We start from the raw sequence: 27,088 nt of genomic DNA, 5'->3' as shown, positions 1-27,088 counted from the left end.
CATTCCAACAGCTGAGAAACACGTTTATGAGTGCCAAGAAGAGCAAGGTCCTAGTGAGGTGATTGAGATTTGAGAATCTAAGAGAGTAGCCTCATTAGTGAATCAAGAGTAACAAAGTGTGCATCCATCTTCTCATTAGGCTTCGCGTGGTCAAGTGAGAGTTCGTGCTTATTACTCTTGGTCATCGCCATCACCTAGACGGCTTGGTGGTGATTGGAAGCTTGGTGATCACCCGGCAGAGCTTGTGGGTGACCCAACTCAAGTTGTGAGCGGCTTTGGGTGATTCGCCACGACGGAGTGTCGAAGAATCAACCCGTATAGAACACTTGATCCTTGCGCGGATCAAGGGGGAGCTACACCCTTGTGCGGGTGCTCCAACGAGGACTAGTGGGGAGTGACGACTCTCCGATAGCTCGGCAAAACATTGCCGCGTTCCTCTTTCTCTATTTACTTTGAGCATTTACTTTGAGCAATTCAGTACTTGTCTTTACTTTCATAGAATTGCCATGCTAGAGTAAGTTTGGAACATAGGTTGCAAGTCCGTTGTGCGTTAGTTTAATAGAAACACTTTTCTAGGCATAAGGGGTTAATTAGACTAACCATAGGATTTAATTATTACAAGAAAAATTAGAATTAGCCCAATTCACCCCCCCTCTTGGGCATCTTGATCCTTTCAATTGGTATCGGAGCCTCGTGCTCACGTTTTAAGCTTAATCGCTTTGAGCAAGATGTCTCACGGGGATGGACCTCCTCCTATCTTTGAGGGAGATGATTTTCCATATTGGAAAATCCGCATGGAGGCGTACTTAGAAGCTCTAGACGTTGGTATACTTAGAGCTGCCTCACAAGGCTTCCCAAAACCTCAGGATGCTACTAACTTACAAGGCGATGAGGTTAATTATGAAAAGTGGAATGCAAAGGCTCGAAACACCATCTTTAGAGGCCTTTGCAAAGATGTGTTCAACCGCGTAAGGAACCACAAAGACGCCCATGCACTATGGTCGGATGTTTGTGCACTCCATGAGGGAACCAAGAGTGAGCGTGAGGAATGCTATCATCTTGTAATCAAAAAGTTAAATTCATTTGAGATGCTTCCCAAAGAATGTGTTAATGAGATGTATTCACGTTTAAATGTTCTTGTAGAGGAAGTCAATGGGCTTGGACTTACTCAAATGTCACCATCCGACGTTGTGAGAAAGATCTTGAGTGTCCTCCCCATTGACAAATATGGGCATATTGTGACCATGCTACATCAAGGTGATCTTTCCGCCGCTACACCGACACAAATCTTGGGAAAGATCAATGCTCATGAGATGTACATGCACATCACACCACAAGATGGCTCATCCTCTACCAAGAAGAAAGACAAAGACTTAGCATTCAAAGCTAGCCAAGAGAAGGGCAAGGCAAGACTTGAGTATGAAAGCTCAAGTGAAGATGAAGTTGATGATGAAAGCCTTGCTCTCATGGTGAAGAAGACCGCCAAGATGCTAAAGAAGCTCAACAAGAGTGGCATCAAGTTCGATTGCAAGAAGAAGTTCTTCAGAAGCTCAAGAAGAAAGCCAGTCTCTGAGATGGATTGCTATAATTGTGGCAAACTTGGCCATCTCGCTCATCAATGCACAAAGCTCAAGAAAGATAAGTTCAAGAACAAGAACAAGGGCAAGAAAGATGACTCAAGCAATGAAGATGAAGATGAGAAGAAGAAGAACAAGCCATACAAGAAGAGACATAGCAAAAAGAGAGACTTCCACAAGAAGAAGAAGAGTGGAAAGGCCTACATCATTGGTGATTGGCTCACGGACATTGATTCATCAAGTGGATCATCCGATGATGATAGTGACAATGAGAAGGTGGCCGCCATTACTATTGATCTTTCATCTTCACCGCCACCATCGCTATCATCCTCTACACACCTATGCCTTATGGCCAAGGGTGAACGCAAGGTATCAAATGATGGTGATAGTAGTGATGATGAACATGCTAGTGATGATGATAGTGATAGCGATAGCGATGATGATGATTCACCTTCATATGATGATCTTGTTAAAATACTAAGAAAATACACTAAGATCATTAGGAAGAGTAGAGCTAAAAATGAAAAGCTTGATGCTAAAAATGATTCACTTTTAGCAAAATATGATACATTGGAAAAGGCTAATGTTGAGCTCAAAGAAACAAATGATTCTATATCATCCAAACTCAAGGAGCTCAAATCTTCTAAGAAAGAGCTTAAAGATAAACATGATAAACTTGAGTGGGTGCACAATGAGCTCATCACTAGCCACAACAAGCTAAAAGATGAATATACAACTCTTAAGATCAATCATGATACTCTTGTTATTGCTCAAGAATTTTTACCAAATGAGCCACATGATGCTACTAACCATGTTGTTAAGACTGATATATCTACATCATGTGATGATTTGATTGATGAGAGCATTGAGCAAGGATCTAGTGGCAAAGGCAAACAAGTGGTTGAGTGCAATGACTATGATGAATATGTCAAGCTCAAGAACACAAATGAAAAGCTCATGAAAGATCTTGAAGAAATGAAAAGCCACAACACCATTATGCTAGAAACTCTTGATCATGACAAAGAGTTGATCCTTGAGAATGAGAAGCTCAAGGAAGAAAACAAGAAGCTCAAGGAAGAGAAGAAAGATGATGATCTAAAGGAAGAAAATAAGAAGCTCAAATTGGAGAAAGAGTATCTCAAGATTGGGTTGAGCAAGTTTGCTAGAGGCAAGCACCTCCAAAGTGAGCTACTCATAAACACTGTCATGAAGATGGATAGAAGTGGCATTGGATATGTGGCAAGTGTAGAGAAGAAGAAGGCTCAAGTTCAACAACAACAATCAAAGCCAAAGCCAAAGCCAAAGAGATGTTTTGAGTGTGGACAAGAAGGCCACTTTGCTCATGAGTGCCAAACTCCACCGCCACAACCCTTGCCCAAGCATGCTAGACCCTTTGCCTTCAATGCTCACTACATGCTTAGAAAGGACTCTAGTGGGAAGATGAAAGTCATGTTCTTAGGACCCCCTAACAAGAATAGGCCTAAGAAGATTTGGGTGGCTAAGTCACTTGTTGAGAAGGTGAAGGGCCCTCAACAAGTTTGGATTCCTAAAGCTTGAATCTCTTGTGTGTAGGTGAACTACAAGACCGGTGGAAGTCATTGGGTTATTGATAGTGGCTGCACTCAACATATGACCACTTGAAGGCAGCCTCATCCAATGCTTTCATTTTCTCCATGTTCATATTCCACTGCTACACAGAAGATGACCTTGCACATGACCATAGTTGATTCTTTAGCACCTCACCGTTAAACTTCTCTTGGAAATTTGAGTAAAGATGCCTGACATAGAACCTATGTTTTGAGTCAGGGAACACCTGCTGCACTGCTGGGATTAGGCCCTTTTGCTTATCAATCATGATTGTCCATGGTTGGGTATTATCAATTTTTAGATCATCTTTCAGAGTCTACAGAAACCACTTCCAAGATGCAAGAGATTCCACCTCAACAACTGCCAATGCTATTGGATATATGCAATCATTTGGATCCATGCCCACAGCTGTTAGTAGCTACCCCCCATACTTGGTTTTGTTGTGGCATCCATCTAGGCAAATAATGGGCCTACAACCAGCCATGAAACCCTACTTACATGCATCTAGTGACATGTAGCATGTACTAAATATTCAGATAAAATGTAGAGCCAGGGTTGCTTCTCCTCAATTCCTGTCCATAATCCCATAAAAAGTTGTACTGGTTCACCTCATCACCATGGATTGCTTTCATGATGAGCCTTCTAGCTCTTGCTAATTTACTCCTAGAAGGTGTCAAGTTGAGGTCTTTTTGCACTATCCTACCAAAGCTGCTGATGTTCATCTTATCATTTGCTTGAAATGAATCAATGTACTTAGTTGCAAGCCACTTGGAAGTGCATCTCTTTAGCACCCAATCTTTATGGCAATTGTGACCCCCATAGTATGTCTTCACTACAAATGATTTGACCCTGCTATCAAGTGAAGCGTAGAGGTTCCATGGGCAGCCAGCAACACAATGGGCCCTTAATCTCCTCTGGTCATTCCTTGGCATATTAATTTCCACTCTGTTCCTCACACTGTATTCTGTTATTGCCTCCCTCGGCTTCTCTACTGTTGGGAACACAAGGCCAACATAAAAACTTGGCTAGTTGACATCAGCTTCAGTCCAACATTTCATCCTAATCCTGTCTTCTCCCTCACCATCTAAACCAGGAAGGTCTAACTCTTCTACTTTAGTGTCTTCATCATCAAGAACAGCTGCCACAACTATCTCCACCCCCTTCAGCTGGCTTCCTCTTGCCTTTTTATTACTTTTCTTCTAATCCACAACACTGTACACTAAATCCTCAAATAAATCTTCATCACCTTCCAAAACCTCATTATCACTATATATGAAGTCCTCATCTTTAGATGTTGATTCAGATGTTCCCTGACCTCCACTCTGCCCAACTACTCCTTTATCTAGATTAGTATAAAACACAGGCAACTTCTCACCTGGTTTTGGGTCCTAATAATTAACCTTTCTTGGGCTCAAGACTTTAGGTAGTTCTACCATTGGATTCAGCACTATGTCATCCCATGTATTGTCTTCAAATCCATCTTGATCAAGATAAACTATCAAAGTCTTAAACCTATCCACCATATTGGCCATCACAATAGTATCACGGTCAGATTCTATCAGCCTTAGTCCATCAGCTATTGTATTCTGAGGCAACAACCAGTAAAACTTGAACCTTGGGCTCATCTCATATCCTAACTGCTCGACAAAATCCTCAAACCATAGTGTTGACCATGTCTCAGTCTGAATTCCATCAAACCAGTTCACTCTCTCATCCACATAGCTTTTTAGTCCACTAGACCCAATAAAGAACCCTCCATGGTGAAACTCAATACTGAACTCATCATTACCATTACCTACATTATGCGCAAAATTGAACTTTTGATCAGCAGAAGGGAAAATCTAGAAAAATTGCCCCAAATCAAGACTACAGTAGCAACTACACAAGACATCCTATGAACCCATACACCAACAACCGATGAATCCTACAATCTACATAGCGGAGGTCAGCGATGAAAGGTCCTTGTGTGGTTTTGGTAATTGAGTGACAACCTAGGTGGACTAATTGTGTTTATGTGAGATACACAGGTGATTAGTCCACAGGTACATATGTGTGAGCAACAGATGCCATGAAGATGAAAATGGCTTGGAGATGTTGCAAAGCTCACACATGTGATGATGAAGGTACCTTACTGGAAACGATCGGACACTGGGGTTGCTGCGTCCGGTCAGTTGAAGCTGCCGCGTCCGGTCGTCAGATGACCGTTGAGATCGGATGAACAACGTTTGAAGGAGGGGACACGTGGCAAGTATCGCGTGACCGGACGCTGAGGTCTAGTGTCCGATCGATCGGACCGGAGCGTCCGGTCGTCCCTACTTTTGCCCAGTGAAGGGGTAACGGCTCTATTTGTTTATGGGGTTATAAATAGAAGCCATGGTCGGCCTTGGGCCGGTAGCTGAGCACCCTCATGCCTATGTGGCTTGTGTAGGAGTGCTTGGATGCCCTCTAACTCACTTGTGCTTGCAAGAGTGCGAATCAATTGCGAGTGAGTGTGATTCTAGTGTGTTGCATTGTGAGATTGCATCGAGTGGCACTAGGTGATGGAGTTGCAAGCCAGTGGTGCTTGTTACTCTTGGAGGTTGCCACCTTCTAGATGGCTTGGTGGTGGTCTCCATCGAATCCCGCAAGAAGCTTGTGCGGGGCTCCGGAGAAGAGCTTGTGAGGGGTACTTGTGCTCGCCCCGCGGGAGCCGCGAAGAGCAACTCTAGTAAAGCGTGTCATTGAGCTACCCTCACTAAGGGGTAGGTTCTTGCGGCGCCGGATGTGTGGGCTTAGCGGGTGATGCTAATTAGCCACCGAACCACCAAGTGAGCGGTCGACATAACGGGGACTAGCGTGTTGGCAAACACGTGAACCTCGGGAGAAAAATCATCGTGTCAACCTTTTCTTCCCATTGGTTTGCTTCCCTTTACACAAGCTTGCAATTACTTTTACATATATTAAGCTTGTGTAGTTGCTCTTATAATTAGATAGCTTGTGTAGCTTGCTAATTACCTTCTTGCTTGTGTAGCATAGAAGTAGCTCCCTTGCGTGGCTAATTGGGTTTTAGTAACCTTGTTAGTCACATTGCTTAGTTTGTGTAGCTAAGTATTTGTGCTCTCTAATTAGGCATTGGTTGCCTTGTTATTGAGCATTGCTAGTAAGCTTAGTTTACTTTGTGCTTTTGCTTACTAGCATAGGTAGGAGCTCCCTCATAGCTTAAAGTACTAGTGGCATCGATTTGTGTGACCTTGCTCCTAGAATTGATTAGGAGAGCTCTAGCTAGCCCGGCACCTTTGTTGCATAATTGTTATCTTTGCAAGGTGCTAGTGAACATATATAGAGGGGTATAGTCTTGGCTAGACCGATAGTTTTAATTCCGCATTTGTATCGGTTAGCCGACGCGATTAAGTTTTAGAAAAGACTATTCACCCCCCTCTAGTCCACCATCTCGACCTTTCAAGTGGTATCGGAGCCCGATCTCTCATTTGTGGTCTTCACCAACCCAAGAGGATGGCGCCTAATGGGCTAGATGGTTGTGAGAATCACATTTTTGATGGCACAAACTTTGCACTTTGAAAAAATCACATGCTTGATCATTTTCGTGCAAAGGGACCTAAATTTTGGTGGGTTATCACTAGTGGTCTCACCCATGTCTTGGATCATAGAACTCTAACCAAAGCTCAAAGAGTCCTCTATGAATTTGATGCACAAGCTTGTTGTTTTCTATTAGATGCTTTACATTTTGATTTCATGAAGCAAGTAAACTACAAGGGGACCGCTCGTGAGATATGGGACTCCATCAAGGACACCTTCGGTGATTCCTCCACATGGGATGATGGTAAATTCAAGAAGGAGTATGAGCCCTAGAAGGAGACACATGAGTGTGTTGAGCATAACCACAATTTGGTGATTGTGGAAGATTGCTCCACCTCATTGTCAAGTGAGGATGATGATGATCAATCCACTACAAGTTCACTTGACAAGGTTGATGATGATGCCACAAGTGTTGCAAGTGATGTTGCTACCCCATGCACACTTGATGGTGATGATGATTCATGCTCGAGCCATGATGATAATGCTACTACAAGCTCTCCATCTACATCACCACATTGCTTCATGTCACAAGGTGACACCAAGGTATCAAATGGTAATGTGGTTGATCATGTTGAGTCATATGATGAGCTTGTTAGTAGACTTGCTAGCATGACCATGTCTTTAGAAAATGAGAAAGTAAAACATTGAAATTAGAAAATGAAAACTCATTTCTAAAGAACTCTTGTGAAGAACATAAGAATTTGCTTAATGCTTATAAATCTTCACTTGATGAGCTTGAATTGAGTCATGAGACACTTCTTGCATCTCATGATAAATTATTAGAAAAACAAGCTTCTCTCATTAAAATATTTACAAAGAAACTTAAAAATAATGAGAGCTCATCACATGGATCAAATGATCAATTGCAAAATGTTGCTAACCCTTGTGATGTAGAAAAGAAGCATGTATCCACCTCTTGTGATGATTTACTAGATATGCCATGCTCTTCACAAATAGATGCTTGTTCTACTTCTATGTCTTGTGAGACTAACATTTTGAAGGAGAACAATGAGCTCAAAAATGAAGTGAATAAATTGAGCAACAAGTTAGAAAGGTGCTACAACTCTCGAGTCACCTTTGAGCATATATTGAAGACTCAAAGAAACTTTGGTGACAAAAGTGGAGTCAGCTTCAAGACTAGCAAAGTCAATCATCAAGAAAGCCGCAATGACACAAGTGGCATTGGATTCAACAAGAGCAAAATCAAAGGCAAAAGATGGGGCAAGAGAAGATATGAAAGAGAGATGAAGAAGCAAGAACAAGAGAGGCTCTCTCATTTCATATGCTTCAAGTGCCATGAAGTGGGACATCTTGCAAATGGTTGCCCCAATGAAGAAAAACTCAAGTTGAAGAAAGAAGAAGAGAGGCTAAAGCATGTAAAGTGCTTCAAGTGCCGCACTTGGGGTCGTCTTACCTCAATGTGCCCAACCAAGCAATTGGTGAAGCAACAAGAGAAGCCTCAACCAAAGCCACAAGTTGAGCAAGAGAAGACACCCCAAGAGCAAATCAAGATCAACCATGAAGATGGTGATTTGATGATCAAGAAGAAGAAAACAAGAAGGGGTGGAAAGGCAAGGCATCCAATGCAAACCCAAGATGCCAAGATGATGAGCAAGAATGAAGATGAAAAGAAAGTCTATGCTCACATCAAGTGCTTCAAGTGTGGAAGTACAGGACACTTTGCCTCTAAGTGTCCTACCAAGCTTGAGAAGATGGCTCAACCAATCCATGAGAGGCAAGGCAATGAGAAGCACAACATGAGCAAGGAAGAAAAGGCTCAAGCAAAGAGAAAGTGCTACTCATGTCGGGAAAGGGGACACATGGCACATTCATGTCCCCTAGGTGATATTTCTAAGCCCATTTCAATTAATGATAATTCTATGCTTAGAAAGGATGGTAATGGTATCTCTATGGTTGCTATTGCAAAACATCCTGCTATTCATACTAAGGCTATGCCTAAGTATGTTGCTCCTAACTTGAGAGGACCCAAAGTTATTTGGGTACCATCAAAAAGTGGATGATTGTGTGTAGGTACCATCGGCATTGGAGGCTTGGTTCAAATGACATTCATCTTGTTGATCACAAGTTGAGCCAAGTATTGCTAAGTGATGATCACTATCCCAATGCCATGACAAATTAAGCGAAGTCCAAATGCTATCAACAATACAAGTGCAAAATTCAAGTTGTTGGTGAATTATTGGATATAATTGATGGCTTGCAAATATTTGAGTTGAAACTTGCTATTTGGATGATCATGAGCTAACAAAGATATATCTCTTGTTGATCATTTCATTTGGGTGCATATGAGTTGATTGAATTGGATAAATATGCAATGTTGCTTGCTATGAGATGATTGAATGGATAATTGATTAGTAATCAAGTTTGGATTGATTTGTGTTGGATAAATTCATGAGATGACTTTTAGTAAGTGGTTTGAATGGATATATGTCTTATGGAAGTGTTCAAACAAGTTAGTTTCAAGTTTGATTCACATTTGATGAAGTTTAGCTCAATTGATGAAATCTGTCCTATAATTGAGAATCTGAGCTAGCTGTGATCTTAGCCATGTTTAAGTAATCAAAATCTATTAGATTGGCATGAAAATTGGTGTACATGCTCTAGACTTATGGTATTTGATGCTGTAGAAATTTCATGAAAATTGGATAAGAAAAGCTTCGGTTTTGGAGTGGATCTTGTCAGCTATAGTGCAGCAGTTTTCAGCATGTAGCAGTGGTGGAAGAATTGAAATATGGTAGCAATCTAGAAGTCAAATGAAGCTCAAATTTATACAGCTGCTATATAGCTTAGTGAAGCACATCTCCACCAAATTTTGTGGTATTTGGATTTGTACTTTGGGAGATATGCTTATTTCTTTGGAGAGTACAGAATCTGCCAGAAAAGTGACAAATATTGGATTAATCTAGAGTCACTTTGATTGAAAGGTCCTCAAGTTGGAAACATGTTTACAAGTGTTTGAGGTACCTAAGTTTGGTTTTGAGATGATCTAGAAGCATGACAAGCAAAGATTACAAAGCCATTTGATTGTGGAATGTACTTTGCACACATTCGGTACTCAAATTGAAAGATCAAGATCAAACTCAAGATAAAGTTGTAGTTTAAGTTCTAGTGACTATTGGAAATCATTTGGTATAAAGAAAATGACTTAAACAAGAACAAAGAAAAGGACTTAAAGAAGGAATCAAGGTTACTCACTAAGTTAAGTCCATCACTTGGATCAATCAATCAAGTTATTTCAAGTGAGTATCAAGAATGGTTCTTGGAGAGAGGTCACTTCTCCCTAGTGTAGGGGCTTGCCGCCTATGTGTAGGTGAACCAAGTGTGGTACTTGGAAGGTTAACATGGAAGTGGTGATCCAAGGAATATTTGAGATGCTTAGTTGAAGCAATAAAAAGGATTGATCAAGAAAAGCAAGCAACACCCAAAAGAGAGCTAGTCATGATATTTCAAGTGGTATTCTCAAATTAATGCTCTCATGCAAGCAAATATCAAAAGATAAAGCAAGCCAACCACAACAAGAAAGTGCACTTGATCATAAGTGGTATTCATTTCATATGGGTGAAGAATGAAATTCAACATGGTATCTATTGGTCTTTACCAAGCTTATAATTGGACTTCACATTGCTATTGGAGTAATGAACTAGAATCTATATGACTATCCTCTACTCCAACATAGCAAAGGTATCATTGTAATGTGCATGATCATTTCATCCCTTACTAGTATACGGTTAGTGCACATAGTACATGCTTCATAGGATCATGCATAGCAAATAAAATGTTTAAATTCATAACCTACCACTATTGCTTGAATGATTATTTGATCTAGTGGTTAGTATATGAATTTGTTCATGAGCTAGTGAACCCAAGTACTTGATTTAATTTGGATTGCCAACAAGTGACAAGTACAACATTGGTAAGATAACCCTTGCAAGAGGTGTGAAGAAGCTTGTCATTGGTTCAAACCTGACTTAGAAGCTTAGGCAAATCAATTTAGTTCAAATCAACATTAGAAGCTCATAATAGTGATAAGAGTACAAGCACAAGACACCAATGCAAATGGATATCTAGTTTGTTTGTTTCAAGTGGTATCTAGACTCAAGTATTTCATCAAGAATTCACAAGTAATATCTAGATCAACTCATTAGTGATATCCTATAAATGGTACTCATGAAGTTAGCAAATGTTCAAAAAAATTGGTTTTTATTGACAAATCTAACAAGTGGTTCCATACTAGAAGATTATTTCAAATGGTATCATACATACAAGTGGTATTACATCTACACATGATATCAATCATACAATATGATGGTTCCACAAGTGATCCTCAACTTTAAGTGATCATCAAATGAAGAATGATTCCCTCAACTACAAGAGCTCAAGTGTATCAAATGGATGACCCATGCTATCACATAGGGGGAGGTGTACCATAAATTGATATCAAGATCAAAGATCCTATGTGTGGTATCTCAAGAAGCCCTATACAAGATACAAGTAGTACAAGTTACAAGTGGTGTCATTCCAATAATCAAGTAATGTCCATAAAAAATGCAAGATTCCAGCCTCAACCATCAACCCCAAATACATACCTTTGCATCAATGAGAAACACACCTTTTATGAAAATTGATGACAAAGGGGGAGAGATTGTACAAAGATATGAAAACCTTTATAGGGGGGAGAGATAAATTGTATAAGGGAAGAGATAAGATATGAAAGCTTAAGAGGTTGCTTAAGAGGTTGGACATGAATATGGACAAAGAGGGAGCAAAATTGGAGAAAAGAGATGGATCAAAATTCTTGGACAAGAGAAGCACACAAGTAGGGGGAGCAAGCTCATGAACTTTGATTGATTGCATTTGATATGTGCATATTCATGTGCTTACTTGCATTGCATAAGTTCTTAAATTCAATATGCATGCTTGTGTGTTGTATGCTAGTTATAGAACTTGAATGATAATTTGATAACTAGCATGCTTAGGATCACTGTTCGCCTAAACGGTCGTTTAGCCCGTTTACACATCGTGTAAACACTACACAGTGGTGCGCCGTTTCCGTTTAATCACCCGTTTACCCCGTTTAATTGGCCGTTTAGCCCGTTTAATGGGACGTTTTGCCCGAATAATGGCTAAACGGTAGGTGACCGACTGTTTACCGTTTAACGTTTAGGAAAACATTGCTTAGGATGATAGCTAGACACTCGGTATGTTTTATAAAGTAATGCTAATACCATGCTTTTAAAGTTGATCTCACGAGGTATCTAGTGATTCTATTTCCAAGTGATATCTAGCTAATCATGGTGCTAAGGATGAACTTAAAGGTGCAACTCCGATTGGTACACGCTTCAAAGGTTTATTCTAGACACCTTAGCATTATTTAGTAGTAATTACTCTCCCACAATTTTAATCTATACGTATGTGCAAAGCTTAAAATCAAACACTCTAGCACATATGTAGGGGGAGCTAATACTACCATTTTGGGTTTGTGGTACTTGTCCAAAATCATTTTCACATGGTAAAATTGCTTGGGCAAGCAACATGAATCCAAAAGAGCTTAATTTCTATATCTTTGTAGAGTTGTCATCAATTACCAAAAAGGGGGAGATTGAAAGGTCCTTGTGTGGTTTTGGTAATTGAGTGACAACCTAGGTGGACTAATTATGTTTATGTGAGATACACAGGTGATTAGTCCACAGGTACATATGTGTGAGCAACAGATGCCATGAAGATGAAAATGGCTTGGAGATGTTGCAAAGCTCACACATGTGATGATGAAGGAGCTCATTGCACATGAGACATGACATTGAGTTATGCGATCAAGGTGGAGAAGATCAAGATAAGACTTGGCTTGATGGACCGGTTGCAAGCGTGAAGGGCAAGTCGGAGGCTTTGGAGCGATTGACCACGTGGCGGTGAAGCTTGAGCAAGACTTGGTGCCGATGGACGAAGGCAACGGTGAAAAGCAAGTGATGTCAAGATCGATGAACCAATATGATCACGTGATGATATGAAGTGGATCATATCATTGTTGATCATGTTGGTGCATGTGTTGCATCAACATTGGAGGAGATGGAATGGAATGCGCAAGGCAAAGGTATAACCTAGGGCATTTCATTTCACCGGTCATAGGTGTGTAGAGAAGTTTATGACCGGGTTTAGGATAGATGGCCGTACTATCAAGAGGGGCAAACTTGTTTGCATATCGGTCATCTAGTGCCACTTGAGTGATCTAACTTTGCATCATTGCTAGGATCGAGTGGCGTGGCAAGTTGAGTGGCTAATCCTTTGAAAAGTGATTGTGAAAATGCTAACACACATACATATGGTGGTGTACACTTGGTGGTGTTGGCACATTTACAAAGGAGAAGAAGTTGGAGTTGATGTGGATCAACTTGGTGTAGAAACTCCACCGGCGGAGTGTCCGCCCATAGAGTGCGGACAGTCCGACGGTGCCACCGGCGTCCTAGATAGAAAAGTCGAAGGTCACTGAGAGTGACCGGACACTGGCCTCGGTTGGACCGAAGCGTCTGGTCAGTGGTGGCAGGCAGCATGCAGTGTCGGTCAATCGACCGGACGCTGGCTCTGGTAGTGACCGGACGCTGGCTGTGTGTGTTCGGTCAGGGCTGACATATGGTGACGTAGGCAGAGCAGAAGCTAGAGAGTGACCGGACGCTGGTGCTGCGTCCGATCCCGACCGACCGGACGCGTCCGGTCATGTCCGGTACCTTACTGGAAACGATCGGACACTGGGGTTGCTGCGTCCGGTCAGTTGAAGCTGCCGCGTCCGGTCGTCAGATGACCGTTGAGATCGGATGAACAACGTTTGAAGGAGGGGACACGTGGCAAGTATCGCGTGACCGGACGCTGAGGTCTAGTGTCCGATCGATCGGACCGGAGCGTCCGGTCGTCCCTACTTTTGCCCAGTGAAGGGGTAACGGCTCTATTTGTTCATGGGGTTATAAATAGAAGCCATGGTCGGCCTTGGGCCGGTAGCTGAGCACCCTCATGCCTATGTGGCTTGTGTAGGAGTGCTTGGATGCCCTCTAACTCACTTGTGCTTGCAAGAGTGCGAATCAATTGCGAGTGAGTGTGATTCTAGTGCGTTGCATTGTGAGATTGTATCGAGTGGCACTAGGCGATCGAGTTGCAAGCCGGTGGTGCTTGTTACTCTTGGAGGTTGCCACCTCCTAGACGGCTTGGTGGTGGTCTCCGTCGAATCCCGCAAGAAGCTTGTGCGGGGCTCCGGAGAAGAGCTTGTGAGGGGTACTTGTGCTCGCCCCGCGGGAGCCGCGAAGAGCAACTCTAGTAAAGCGTGTCATTGAGCTACCCTCACTAAGGGGTAGGTTCTTGCGGCGCCCGATGTGCGGGCTTAGCGGGTGATGCTAATTAGCCGCTGAACCACCAAGTGAGCGGTCGACACAACGGGGACTAGCGTGTTGGCAAACACGTAAACCTCGGGAGAAAAATCATCGTGTCAACCTTTTCTTCCCGTTGGTTTGCTTCCCTTTACACAAGCTTGCAATTACTTTTACATATATTAAGCTTGTGTAGTTGCTCTTATAATTATATAGCTTGTGTAGCTTGCTAATTACCTTCTTGCTTGTGTAGCATAGAAGTAGCTCCCTTGCGTGGCTAATTTGGTTTTAGTAACCTTGTTAGTCACATTGCTTAGTTTGTGTAGCTAAGTATTTGCGCTCTCTAATTAGGCATTGGTTGCCTTATTATTGAGCATTGCTAGTAAGCTTAGTTTGCTTTGTGCTTTTGCTTACTAGCATAGGTAGGAGCTCCCTCATAGCTTAAAGTACTAGTGGCATCGGTTTGTGTGACCTTGCTCCTAGAATTGATTAGGGGAGCTCTAGCTAGTCCGGCACCTTTGTTGCATAATTATTATCTTTGCAAGGTGCTAGTGAACATATATAGAGGGGTATAGTCTTGGCTAGACCGATAGTTTTAATTCCGCATTTGTATCGGTTAGCCGACGTGATTAAGTTTTAGAAAAGACTATTCACCCCCCCTCTAGTTCGCCATCTCGACCTTTCAGGCGATCAACTTACCGTACTCCGGCGTGGCCTCCCCTTTCTGTCGCAAATTAGCCACCATGGTTCACCAACTCGACGATGGAGTGGTCCACTGCCGTATCCTATCCGCTGTAGCCTCTGCATGGTGGATCGCCGTCGTGGTCTCCGCTTCACCTCCGCTCGATCGCCCAAGGCCGTCGCCGTCGACCGCGGTGGCAGAGAAAGGGAGGCGGGCGCACCTGAGTCGCGACTCGGGACGGGAGCGGCCCCAGGCCCTTCTAATGGCCCTCACGTCTTATTGGGGTTTTTTTGCAAGATTACAGCCTGAGTCGGCTCCTGGTTGGACTAAAACGAGACGATAGCAGTGATTAGGCACCAAAATGACCGTTTTACAACTTTAGGGAATGTGATGACACAACAGCGCAAGTTTAGGGACCGCTGGTGCACTTTACTCTAGTTTCTTCTATGTGCATCACGAATTGTACTTTAGCTTATTGCATTTGCTCATGAATAAGAGAGTAAAAACACAATTCTTTTAGAAGCAAACAAACATTAAAAAAAACTAAGACAGCGTGGAGATAGCATATATGCGCTCCCCGAGCATTGCGTTTAGGTAGAGGACTTCTGACTTGTCATGGATTCATCCGGAATGAAAGCACGATAGTTTTTTTTATCCCGTTGCAACACACGGGCATATTTGTTAGTAATAATAAAGAGGTAAAATTTCAGTCTATTTTTTCGTCGATCCATTTTTTTCGTCCACCTCTCCTTAACTAACTCCACGAGTATGAAAATTATCCCTGCTCATTTATCTACAGCCCTCTTGATTTATATATGACATACAAGGGACTTCTTGAGGTAATATGGATAGATAGGAATCATAATCCTAATCAAATAGATTGTTCCAATTCTGAGTAACGAATAGAAAAGAATTGGATAGCAAGGAATTATAATCCAAATAGATTCTTCTGATTCTGAGTAACAGTCCTAGTGCGAATAGAAAAGAGTCCGGATCTGTGTTCGGACTGGTTTGTGTTAAGTATAGTATGTTTTCTTTTTCAAGCGTCCGTGTCCGAATTGATTTTATCCTTTTTTCCCACGTTCAGCGTCCACTTTTTTTAAAGGAAAGTTCAGCGTCCACTTCATACTTCAATAGTTGGTTTCCCCGACAAAAAAAAAAGTTGGTTTCCAACTTCTTGTTCTAATTTTGTTTCCCTATAAATATCAATAATAATATTATACACCTTTGAACCTTTGACGTCTTCTTGAAAAAAATATAGCCGTGAACACAAAGATTTTGTAGCGATTGTACGTAAAAGTTATCTACTTTTTTGTTTACTATAAATCTAATGAATAAACAATAAAATTATTACTACATTAGAGAGAGTCCAAGCGTTTAAGTAGAACTTATTGACTCCTAGGGTGCCGGTAAGGCGTGTTTTTTTTTAATATTTTCTCTACCTTAATACAAAGAAGCACAAAGCTTTTGTGTGTTTGAGAAAAAAAACATAATTAAAGATTTTTTTATTTTTAACATGATCATGAGATACAAGGATTTTTTTCTATTGTAATTGTAATATAATGCACATTTGCTATCTATATTCTCATACAATATTAAAAGAATTTATTCTCTAGAATTTCATTGTTTACTCTCTTTATTATCTCCACGAGTTCGTCCGTCTCTCCATTTCTCCGAGCATAAGAGTTTTCAATGGTTTCACTAAGAGTGGCATGTAATGAATTATTGATACTAGTTGTGATTGGTTTAGTATCCGGTCTGTGACCTGAGCTCATGGTCGATGTTCATACGAGTTAGCAACGCATCTAGCCCCGATACAAAGTCAGTTTCCGAGACACGTTAGAATAGATGACCGTTTTTTTTTTCTGTTGCAACCCATAGACATATTTGCTAGTCTCGACACAAAAACGTAGAGTTCTGTTTTACGTCTTCAGTGCTGAAGCCGATTGCGAACCTCATTGAGCGAAAAAGGGACAGTCAGCAATCGGCATTAATCCTCTGTAGCACACTGAAGCATGAGTGCAGGACGACAAGTGCCTGTACAGATTCAGGTAAGCACCCACATGCAAATACCTTCGCATTTGTCCAGATTTATAAGAGTATGCAACAATCCTCTGTTGCTTCTGAAAAAAAAATAAAGTTCCTCTGCTGCGTCGCCGAAGGTACCAGTATTCCGGCCTTGCTGACGCTGTCGGCCTGATCTGATGCGGTTTCGTCTTTGGCCGCCGCCGCCGCCGCCGCCGCCGCAGAAGCAGCAGCAGAGCAATACTAGGAACACTCCTTGGTTCATCCAAAGTTCACCTCACTGGGGCAGAAAAGGCGTCTCTTCAAAGCCATGCCTGCGAGTACTATTGTGCATGCACCAATGCACGGATTGACGGATACTAGCACAAGAATAGCATTCTAGTGCGAGCCAAACTGTCAATGCAGAACTAATAAATAAATTAAAAAAATCAAGACAGGCCTGATCTCCTTTATGATTCATGCCCAGAAATGCTGCTAATGCTCAACACATTTTACTTCGTCCAAAAGGTCTAATACAATACACGACACAGTTCTTATGTTTGGGGCATAAAACATCATATGTCATTTTTGACAAAAGCCAAATCTCTGTCAGGTGTAGAAAGGATGCAGCTGTGGACTTGCTGTCCCAATGGTATGTTCAATTCAATAGGTGATCAGTTTTGGTTTAAAACTAAGACACAAGAATTCAACAATACTAATCTCAACGGAATTTCACAGGAAACATGATTCCTCCACATGTCAGAGGCCGGTTGGGAGGGGGCCTCTGAGGGCGGCGGCTAGGGTTTGGGGGACTAGAGGCGTCTGCACAGGGGAGAGAGAGAGGCGCAGGGGAAGAGGACCGAGGCTTAGAAAGGAGAGGATGGGATAGAAGGCCCTTGGCCTATTCTACTCTTGCTTAAGGTTGAAAGGTTACATAGCCCCTCTCTTTATAGTCCTGGGAGACTGAGTCCCTAAGCAATCTAACTTATCCTCCAAGCAAGCTAATCCTAATCCTGGATGTCGGCGGAGCGGCGGGAGGCCACCCCTCGGCTGATCGCGCCTCCCTCCTGGTGGCGTGGTCAGCCTAGGCCTAACCAGCCTGGCCCCCTCCAAGGCCCTCTCCTGAGCCCTCCATTAGACGTATGACATCTCTTCCCCCTTCTCCTGGCAGCGCGTCCTCGCGTTGCGACGATGTTTGGTCGTTGGCGAGGCTTGAGGAAGACGGCTGCTCCAAAGGTTGATGCCTCCCTGCTGAAGATGATACACCTTTCTTTGTTCTCGTTGGAATAGGGTTGGAGGTTGTTGATGTAGCCGAAGGTGACTGGAGCTATGGTCGATGTTGGTGTTGTAGGTGACCTTGGTGCGAGTATTGCTGGAGTAGGTATGAGCGCTGTGGAGATTTCACCCGAAGGCAGTTTTAGATCTGCTATCGGTTGAGGAAGCTGCAAGGGGGGGAGTTGGTGGTGGTGGTGCCCCTCCTATGTACGTGATCTCCAGAGTGGGAATCTCTGGTTGAGGTAGATCTGCTATTGGTGTAGCGAAGAACTTGTCAACCGGTTTCAGCAATTGATCAGTGATGTTGTGGACGTTGTTGCAGATTTTCTCCATGTCGACGGTCTTGGTGGCGCGGCTGCTGCCAGGAAGGCTGGCGGCGGCACTATTGGTTGTATGGCCGCTGCAGGGTGCAGCAGGCTGCTGCTGCTGTTGGCGGGATGGAAGCTCCGAAGTTGTTGATCGAAGCATACCCGTTGTTGACGAGTTTGTAGAAGCTGTTCCCATGGGGAACGAACATGCTGTTGTGGACGTTGCTACAGAATTTCTCCATGGCTGTGGTCGAAACATTGTCCGAAGGATCGACCTGGTCTCCGGATACCAGTGTCAGAGGCCGGTTGGGAGGGGGCCTCTGAGGGGCGGTGGCTAGGGTTTGGGGGAGTAGAGGCGTCGGCACAGGGGAGAGAGAGAGGCACAGGGGAAGAGGACCGAGGCTTAGAAGGGAAAGGAGGGGATAGAAGGCCCTTGGCCTATTCTACTCTTGCTTAAGGTTATCCTCTAAGCAAGCTAATCCTAATCCTCCGGGATCTGGATGTCGGCGGCGTGGCAGGAGGCCGCCCCTCCGCTGGTCGCACCTCCCTCCTGGTGGCGCGGTCAGCCCAGGCCTAATCGGCCTGGGCCCCCTCCTAGGCCCTCCACTAGACGTACGACACCAGATATAGAGAAGTTTTGCATTTCAAGCACAACCTTAGTTCCCTGAGATTGGGACTGGCTTCTTACGAAGCTTAAGTATAACTGCTAGGTTTTCATATTGTTGGGTGGAAACTGTTAGGCCAATGCCATCTCTCACCAAAAAAGTGTTCGTCTGTCGATGATATATCTTTCCCCCAAAGCACTTCTCCAGTTTTCCCTAGACTAGATGGCTAGACTGTAGTCACAGTATCCCTCGGTCGTTTCTCATGCCTTTCAAAGTTTACTAGCCCTATTTCCAAGAATGTATTAAACATGTCATGGCCTGGAATTTCATGGCAACTTCAGCTATCTATATTTGGGCTAAACCACAACAAGCTCAAACTTGTAACGAGTTGGTACCACAGAGAATGATTCCTTAACATCATGAATGTTCTTATGTTCATCCACAATTATAACAGCAGCACAGTAACTAGTTACACTACAATTGTTTGGTCAAATCACTAAGCAAGAATGAGTTGCGTGTGGCTGCTCCAGTAGCAAAATAAATGATATATTTTTAATGTGCCCACATATTATGCTACGCCATGGTACCGAATATTATTTTCTGGGAGAACAGATGGCTCATCAGGTAAACCCCTGATGTCTGCCATAGATCTACTGCTTAGTGGACGCAAAAGGAAGACAATCTATAAACCCTCTGTTCCAAATTATAAGATGATTTGGCTTTTCTAGATCGTCTTATAATTTGGAATGTAGGGAGTACATGATACCACTGGGCACAAAACCGAGATCAACATAGTAGACAGGTAAGGTGACTTCATTCATCTATGGATCCCGTTACAGAATGTCCAACAACAACAAAATAAACCCGACCTCAATTCATGGGAACAGTTGTCAATGGTGAACAAACCTCTAAGAGTCTAAGGTATCCAAATCACTGGAACTGATAAATAGTTCAAGGAAAAATTGATGTGGATGACCTACAATGAAGAGAAATGAAATCTTTTTGCTCTGCTGTTGTTTTGTAACAAAATCTTAACAGGTGGTATCCTTCAAAAGAGGTGTATGGCCTATGGCCAACCTTACAAGATTAGCTAGAAACCCTCTTGTTATTGGTAGGTTCTCTGCATTTGTAAATTGGAACTGCTTGTTATGTTATTGGACTCAAAGGGCAAGTTATCGTGGCCTATGGCATCAGGTGTTATGAGCTTGTGAACCATTTCCTTCTTACTATTATAAGAGAGGCCAGAGCTCGGAGCTCCTGCCAGGTTAACTTCCACTTCCACACCACACACAAACACACAATGAGAAAGGCAGTAAGAAGCTATGTTAATTTGGCAACAATTTTTGACATTATTCTAACTTTTTCAACTCATTTGAGGAGGAGATAGTAACTGAACATGTAGGTTCAACTCATTTGAGGAGGAGATAGTAACTGAACATGTAGGAGTATGTATTCGTATCACCACCGCCCAATGCAAAGCTGAAAACAAACAGTACAAATCACCTGGTCTATTGCATCTGCGTGCTACATGGCTCTTGCATCGGTCCCAAATGGCCAGATGTAGACCATCTCGTCCCATCCGGTGCTGGCGAGCAGGCCGTCGACGAGGACGCTCATGTCGATGCCGGCGACGAACTCGGTGTGGTGGTTGTACCTGGCGAGCAGAGCATCCTCTTTGCGGTAGTCCCACATGCAGACGGTCATATCGTAGGAGCAGGACATGAGCATGCCCTGACGGTGCGGCGAGAAACGGACCCGCTTGACGGCGTAGCCGTGTCCGGCGAGCTGCGCGACGGGCGCCCGCGGCGCGCGCACGTCCCAGACGCGGATGGACTTGTCGACGGAGGCGGTGGCGAGGATGGAGGGGTCGTACTTGTCCCAGTCGAGCGAGAGCACCTCGTGGTCGTGCGCGGGCAGGATGAGCGTGGGCGCGGGGTCCCGGACGTCCCAGACGCGCGCGGTCCTGTCCCCGGAGGCGGAGGCGAAGACGTCCGGGTGGCGCGCGGACCAGGCGGCGGCGTAGACGCAGTACTCGTGACCCCGGAAGGTGCGGACGGAGGCCGGGCGGTCCGGGGACCAGAGCTTGAGCGTGTCGTCCCAGGAAGCGGAGATGAAGGCGTCCCGGCGGACGGGGTTCCAGTCGAGGCCGTGCACCTCCCGCGCGTGCTCGCGGAGCAGGCGCACGGGGTTCTGCGCCGGCGGGAGCGCGGCGTCGAAGAGGCGCACCGAGCCGTCCCCGGACGCGGCGGCGCAGAGGGAGTCGTGGGACTCGGACCACGCGCAGTCGAAGAGCGCGTCGGAGGTCGGGAAGGAGAAGACCAGCGCCGGGGCGGCCCCGGGCCCGGCGGCGGCGAGGTCGAGGACGATGAGGTGGCCGTTGCCCACGAGGCCGAAGTGCTGGGACGTGGCGGCGAGGAGGCGGTTCTCGTGGAACGGGCTGAAGCGCACGGCGAAGCCCGGCGCCGGGGCCTTGAACGCCGGCATCGCGGCGGTGGGTGGATCGGCCGATCGGGAACGGGGACTCGGGTAACACTTGGACTTTAATTTTATTTTTCCTTTTAAATTTCTTTTTTGATTGATGATAATGGCTGTGCCTCTGCGGTGCGTTCAGTCCTGGTCCTGACAGGGCCGCAGGCTGGGACCGCACAGAAATCCGGAAGTAAAGTCCGTTTAGGACGTAAAGTTTTGGTACGGAATGCGGTACTGGGTGTAAAGTTTTGGTACGGAATGCGGTACTGGGTGTTCATATACTAATAAAAATAAATTATAAAATTTATCGGTAATTTATTAAGCTTAATTAATCTATTATTAGCACATATGTTACTATAGCACAATATTATCAAATCATAGACTACTTATGATTAAAAGATTCATCTTATAAATTAGTCGTGAACTGTATAATTAATTATTTTATAGTCTATATTTAATATTATATATATATATATATATATATCTAAATATTGGATGAAATAGAGAGTAAACTTTAGGCAATAACGACGTCGTCAACGGCGAAATCTTCATGAATTGTACTGGAGAAAATTTCCTATTTGACACTAAAAAAACTTCTACTTTCCTATTTGATATCCAAACTCGAAATCTTTCCTATCTGTCACCCCTTTCATTTTTTTCTTTTCTATTTAACACTTCCGTCATTTTAGAGCTCTAACGGTGTTAAGTCCGATTCCAAAAGACCATTTTACCCCTATTGTTTATTTCTAGTCATGATGTTTCATTTGTTGTTTTTTTGACATTTCTATGTTTTTCTAAATGAAAAAACACAAAACTAAAAAGTTGTAGATCTCATCAAAATATATAACTTTCATATAAAAAGTATATTTATTTAACATCATATAAAAAAAGATATGATTTTTCTGAGAAGACAAACCTTGGTACGCGATTAATATATTGCTGAAAATTTATAATATTTTCTAAGCATCTTAATGACCTCAAATGAAAAATCCTAAAACTAAAAAGTTGTATATCTCATCGAGAGCAACAATTTTCATATATAAAGTATCTTTACACGATGCCATACAAGAAAATTATGATTTTTCTAAGACGACAGCCCTGGTACGCGATTAATATGCTCCTGAAATATTATATTATTTTTTTTGAGCATCTTAACGATCTCAAATGAAAAAACTTAAAAGTAGAAAGTTGTAGATCTCATCGAGAACTAAAAGATTCATATAAAAATCATCTTCATCCGACGTCGTATAAAAATAATATAATTTTTCTAAAGTAGAGCATTTTAGTCTACTTGCTGAAGGGCATTTTAGTCCTTTCCCATTGGCCCATAGGGAAAGTTAACGGTCCTTGCTAACTGAGTTGACAGAAGTGTCAAATAAGAAAGAAAAAACAAAAAGGGTGACAAATAGAAAATATTTTATATTTAAATGTCAAATAGGAGAGTAGAAGTTTTTTAGTGTCAAATAGAAAATTTTCTCATTGTACTGCCATGCGCTGCTGGCCTGCTGCTTTACTCATCACTCTGTAAAAAAAATCAACTCAAACTTTTAGATGTGAGAGAGTACTCATGTTAAAACCGCATGTTTGGTAGGAGTATAGCTTTTGCAGCATGTTCGTTGGTGTCTGGGCTCATAAGTTCAGCTGGTGCTGGTTTGTTATGAGAAAAAAATACTATAACTATATCATGGCTGATAAGCTCTGACTGAAACCAATAAGCAAACATGTTATTGGTCAAAAACAGCCTTAGGCACATGTTTGGTATAGCGTGTGCTTTGGTCAAAACAACTTCAATTGTAACTTTTTTCGAAGAGACGTTGTATTCTTGTTTGTCCAGTGAGAAAACGTTTAGTAAAATAACTTGTCTAGGTTGTTGAAAAAAATATCCATAATACTTTTTTTTCTTTTTTCTCATTATTACTCTTCTCTTTTTAGCTTGTGCTTGTCCCTTTTTCTCACCGTGCCGGTCTCTTCTTCCTCCTCACTTCCCCATCTCTTAGCTCCACCATCGCCCATCCACTCACCCCAATTGCAACACGCGCCCAACGAGCTCATCCACGCGTGGCCTGACAACTTGGCGGCTGGGTGCTCGCGTGGCTCGACGCCCACATGTGCACCCTGGACGGCCCGCCCCTACACTTCGACGAGCGCGCCGCCTCCGCCCCTTCCTGTGCGACCGCGTCGTCGACCCTCCCCGCGCCGGCCTCGCCTCCCCACGAGGGCAAAGTTGACCACAACTGTGATGCCCCCCTAGATCGAGACAAAATCTAGGAGAAGCTAGGTTTTTAGGTCCTCCTCTCTCTTCTTGCTTGTCTCAGCAGAAATCGTGGAGCTTCTTCCCTGAGGCGGAGTTGTGTGAGGACGTTTGGTTGCCGAAGCTGTAAAACAAATCCTCAACTTGTGCCAAATAACCTCTAACCGTCACTTTGTCAGGGCTGTTGTTGTCCTAACTGCTTGATTACATCAAGATAATAGGAAAATCATTTTAGGATTGTGATCTAGTTTGGATTTTGGTAGATTGTCAGTGGTCTTCAAGTTAGAAACGACCATACAATGTATTTCCTCCATTTTGTATTCTGTAATATAAGAAATCCAAACGACTTTTAGATAAAACAAAGCTAGCAAAAGACGACCATACTCCTCACTAATTAGCATGGAAGGAGTAGTTCCATTATCCCTTTCCTTAGTTAGTAGATGAAGAGAATAGTTTCTAAGGAAAGGAGCATGATGTTAACAAAAATAGAGGAGGAAGGGGGTTGGGTAACTCAAAATATCTTATATTTTGGTATAAATTTTAAACAATAGATTCCTTATTATAGGATGGAGAGATAATAATGGCCATTTTTGTGCAAATGGTGCAAGGGGATCATCTATCAGAGCACTTAATGGAAGACATTTAAATACATATTACCCGGGAGTGTGGAAAAAAGCATAAAAGGAAAAAATGACCAGTATAGCCCTTAGAACAAACAATATACTATTGTTAATCATCTGTTTTATGGCTAAAACGTGTTTTTAGATTTGCAAGTTTTACCTTAAAAACATAGAGCATATTTGATGGCCAATTTGGGCTAAAGATAGCAATATTAGCAAGACCGATCTGCCAAACCAACTAGCTAAGTTTTCCATTATATCGGGGCTGACAACGGGGAAACTAGCCAGGCCGATTTTAGCAGAGTCCAGGTCTAACTTTGGAAACACATGTAGAATCTAGAGTTGTAAACTTTTCTAATGGGATAAAACCGCCCACCCTACAGAAATAGGAGGGGGGTATGATTGATTCAGGGTTGAAAGTGCAATCAAGCCTTAATTATGGGTTTTGGTGATAATAACCACACAATTAGAGAACTAATGAGATTTATTGAGATGACAAGCAGGGAATTCATGTTCGAGGATGCTACATGAAACGAAGGAGTCCCAATTACAAATATAGATGGCTTCAAACTCAAAGAAGGTTTAAATTCTTTTATATTTTAAATTAGAGTATAGGAAAAGCCGTACTATAAAGGGGGACAAAATGCTTAAGCTAATATGTGCTACAAGTGCTCAAACATACACATGCATTCTCAGATTCGCATCCAAGATAGTCTACACTTCATTCTTACCCTTGCTGTATTGCGTGGTGCGGCACTACCACACTTGAAGAGAGACACTGCCGCAGTGCAGCACTGCCGCACTTAAGTGACTGTTGGGGGCTTGGGGTATTTATATCCTTCCCCTTCCTTTCCAACGGTACTCTGCCTCTTCTTCCTCACTTCAGCACGTCCAAAACAGAGCAGGAGCTCTCTCTCTCTCCCTCCATTGTGGACCTCAAGCCCCTAAGCAAATTCATTAATTTTCCCATCAATCATTGAGGGAAAAGGGTCCAAAACTCGATTAGAGAGCAGCTCCATTGATCCTCCAACTCTAAAAATCACTTGATTCACGTTTTGGCCGACAGTTGTGTTTGTTACTTTTAGAGCTTGGCTCCTAGCCGGCTAGAGCGTTGTCCGTGTAGCTTGCCAACTTATGTGGCAGCCCTAGGAGGTTTGTAACCATCTCTTGAAGCTATTAAACTCACCCCTCATCTAAAGAGTTAAGTCTCTTGACTTGAGAACGAGGAAGGGTTGGAAAGCCATAAGCCTTAGTGGTTAACCTCAACAACATGGAGGTAGGCAAGTCTTAGTGGCGAGCCGAACCACGGGATAAATCATTGTGTCACTTGTGCTTAATTTATATTACTTGCATGACATATTATGGTTGAGCTAATTTCTAGGATTTCTAATTGATCTACTTGTGTGTGGTGTTCCTACTACGTCTAGCACTTAGATCTGTGATTGTCATACCTCCAATAAGTTAGAAAATTTCTTCGATCTAAGTTTTCGTTCACGGATTTTAAACTGTGACTCGAAGTTGTCTGCAGGTGCGGCAGTGCCGCTGCTCTGGCCCGGCAGTGCCGCCCTCCAGAGCAGCAGTGCCGTAGGGTGAATTTGATAAAAATTTGAGTGTTTGTTTTGATAGACTTATTCACCCCCCTCTAGGCCAACCAGAGATCCTACAAGGATATCGAAACGATTAAAAACAAACCAATCTACTCTCCCTATTCTAAATTATAAGTCATTCTGTCTTTTCTAAATACATATATTTCAATGTTTATTTAGACATAATATATATCTAGATGCGTTGCAAAAGCTATGTATCTAGAAAATCCAAAAGGATTTATAATTTAGAATAAAAGGGGATACTTTATATACATCTCTAAACTCGAATCGCTTTCAACATGATACCTTGTTATCCTGCACTTATCTTGACATGATTTGTGGACGTTCTAGGTGGCATTATCAATCCTAAAATACCTCTAGGCGCGTCGCTCCGACTGATATTTTCGAGGGGCATAAGTAGGTCTTTGTGACGTTCCTTACTGAAGCCGGCTAAGCCGGTTTTCACGGCTGCCAATAGTTGTCGCTTTTCATGATTTGAGCTCTCTAGCTATTTAGTGTGTGACAAGTAAAGCTTCAATGGGATGAAACAGTGACAACAACCTTGGATGCTGATTAGGCCTGTGCTTTGGTGGGTTTAGACGGATCATTGATCCACATGGTTTAGGATGGGTGGAGACGGTGGATTAAGTGGGTCTGACTCAGAGTGACGCTCAAACAGAAAAGGCAAAATGCTTCCGACCACTCTACGAGATTGCTTGGTTCATTTCCCGCTTGCCTTTCTTGTAGTGCAGCTGCTGCCATTAAACAAAGGCCGCCAAATATAAAGACCAAGGGAAATTCAATTTCCTTGGCAGTCCACCTCCAAGGATGAATTTTTTGGCGGTTTGGCTTCCAAGGTAAATTGGATGATGGCAAAAATTATAAAGTGTCAAGGGAATTGGACGATGTCAAAAGTTACAGTGTTAATGAAATTTACAAAGCTTCAAGCAAAAGTTACAAAACATAACACCAAGCTTTGCTCCCATTTGTAGTGGCCAGATATTTATTTTACAAGGATTTTTTTCTAGTAAACACATAAATTGGCTATTTTTTTAGCATTTGCTATCGTATATTGTAGAGAATCTAAATAAATCTTAAAACTGCAAAGTTTTTGAGATCGGATAGATTCTTTTTGAATGGAGGTAAAATTTGAAGTGTCCATTAATTCAAGAAAATAGAAT

At 42.9% G+C, this 27,088-nt stretch overlaps 1 protein-coding gene and 1 pseudogene across 1 annotated transcript; both read right to left on the bottom strand.

The window, feature by feature from the left end:
- Positions 1–3,267: 3,267 nt before the first annotated feature.
- LOC136465451 (uncharacterized) lies at positions 3,268–14,852 on the bottom strand (annotated as a pseudogene).
- A 5,458-nt stretch (positions 14,853–20,310) lies between these two features.
- On the bottom strand, positions 20,311–21,541 carry LOC136463161 (peroxisome biogenesis protein 7-like). Its single transcript, XM_066462182.1, has one exon. It carries the CDS (start codon positions 21,463–21,465, stop codon positions 20,506–20,508), a length of 960 nt encoding a protein of 319 aa, XP_066318279.1. The 5' UTR covers positions 21,466–21,541; the 3' UTR covers positions 20,311–20,505.
- Positions 21,542–27,088: the final 5,547 nt, after the last annotated feature.

The sequence above is a fragment of the Miscanthus floridulus genome, chromosome 7 (assembly GCF_019320115.1).
Source record: "Miscanthus floridulus cultivar M001 chromosome 7, ASM1932011v1, whole genome shotgun sequence".
NCBI classification, from domain to species: Eukaryota; Viridiplantae; Streptophyta; class Magnoliopsida; order Poales; family Poaceae; genus Miscanthus; species Miscanthus floridulus.
Note: the sequence above shows the minus strand (reverse complement) of the source record. Positions and strands in the feature narration are given on the sequence as shown.

Excerpts from the sequence above, each read along its gene's own strand:
- LOC136463161 (XM_066462182.1), bottom strand. The coding sequence starts at position 21,465 with ATGCCGGCGTTCAAGGCCCCGGCGCCGGGCTTCGCCGTGCGCTTCAGC.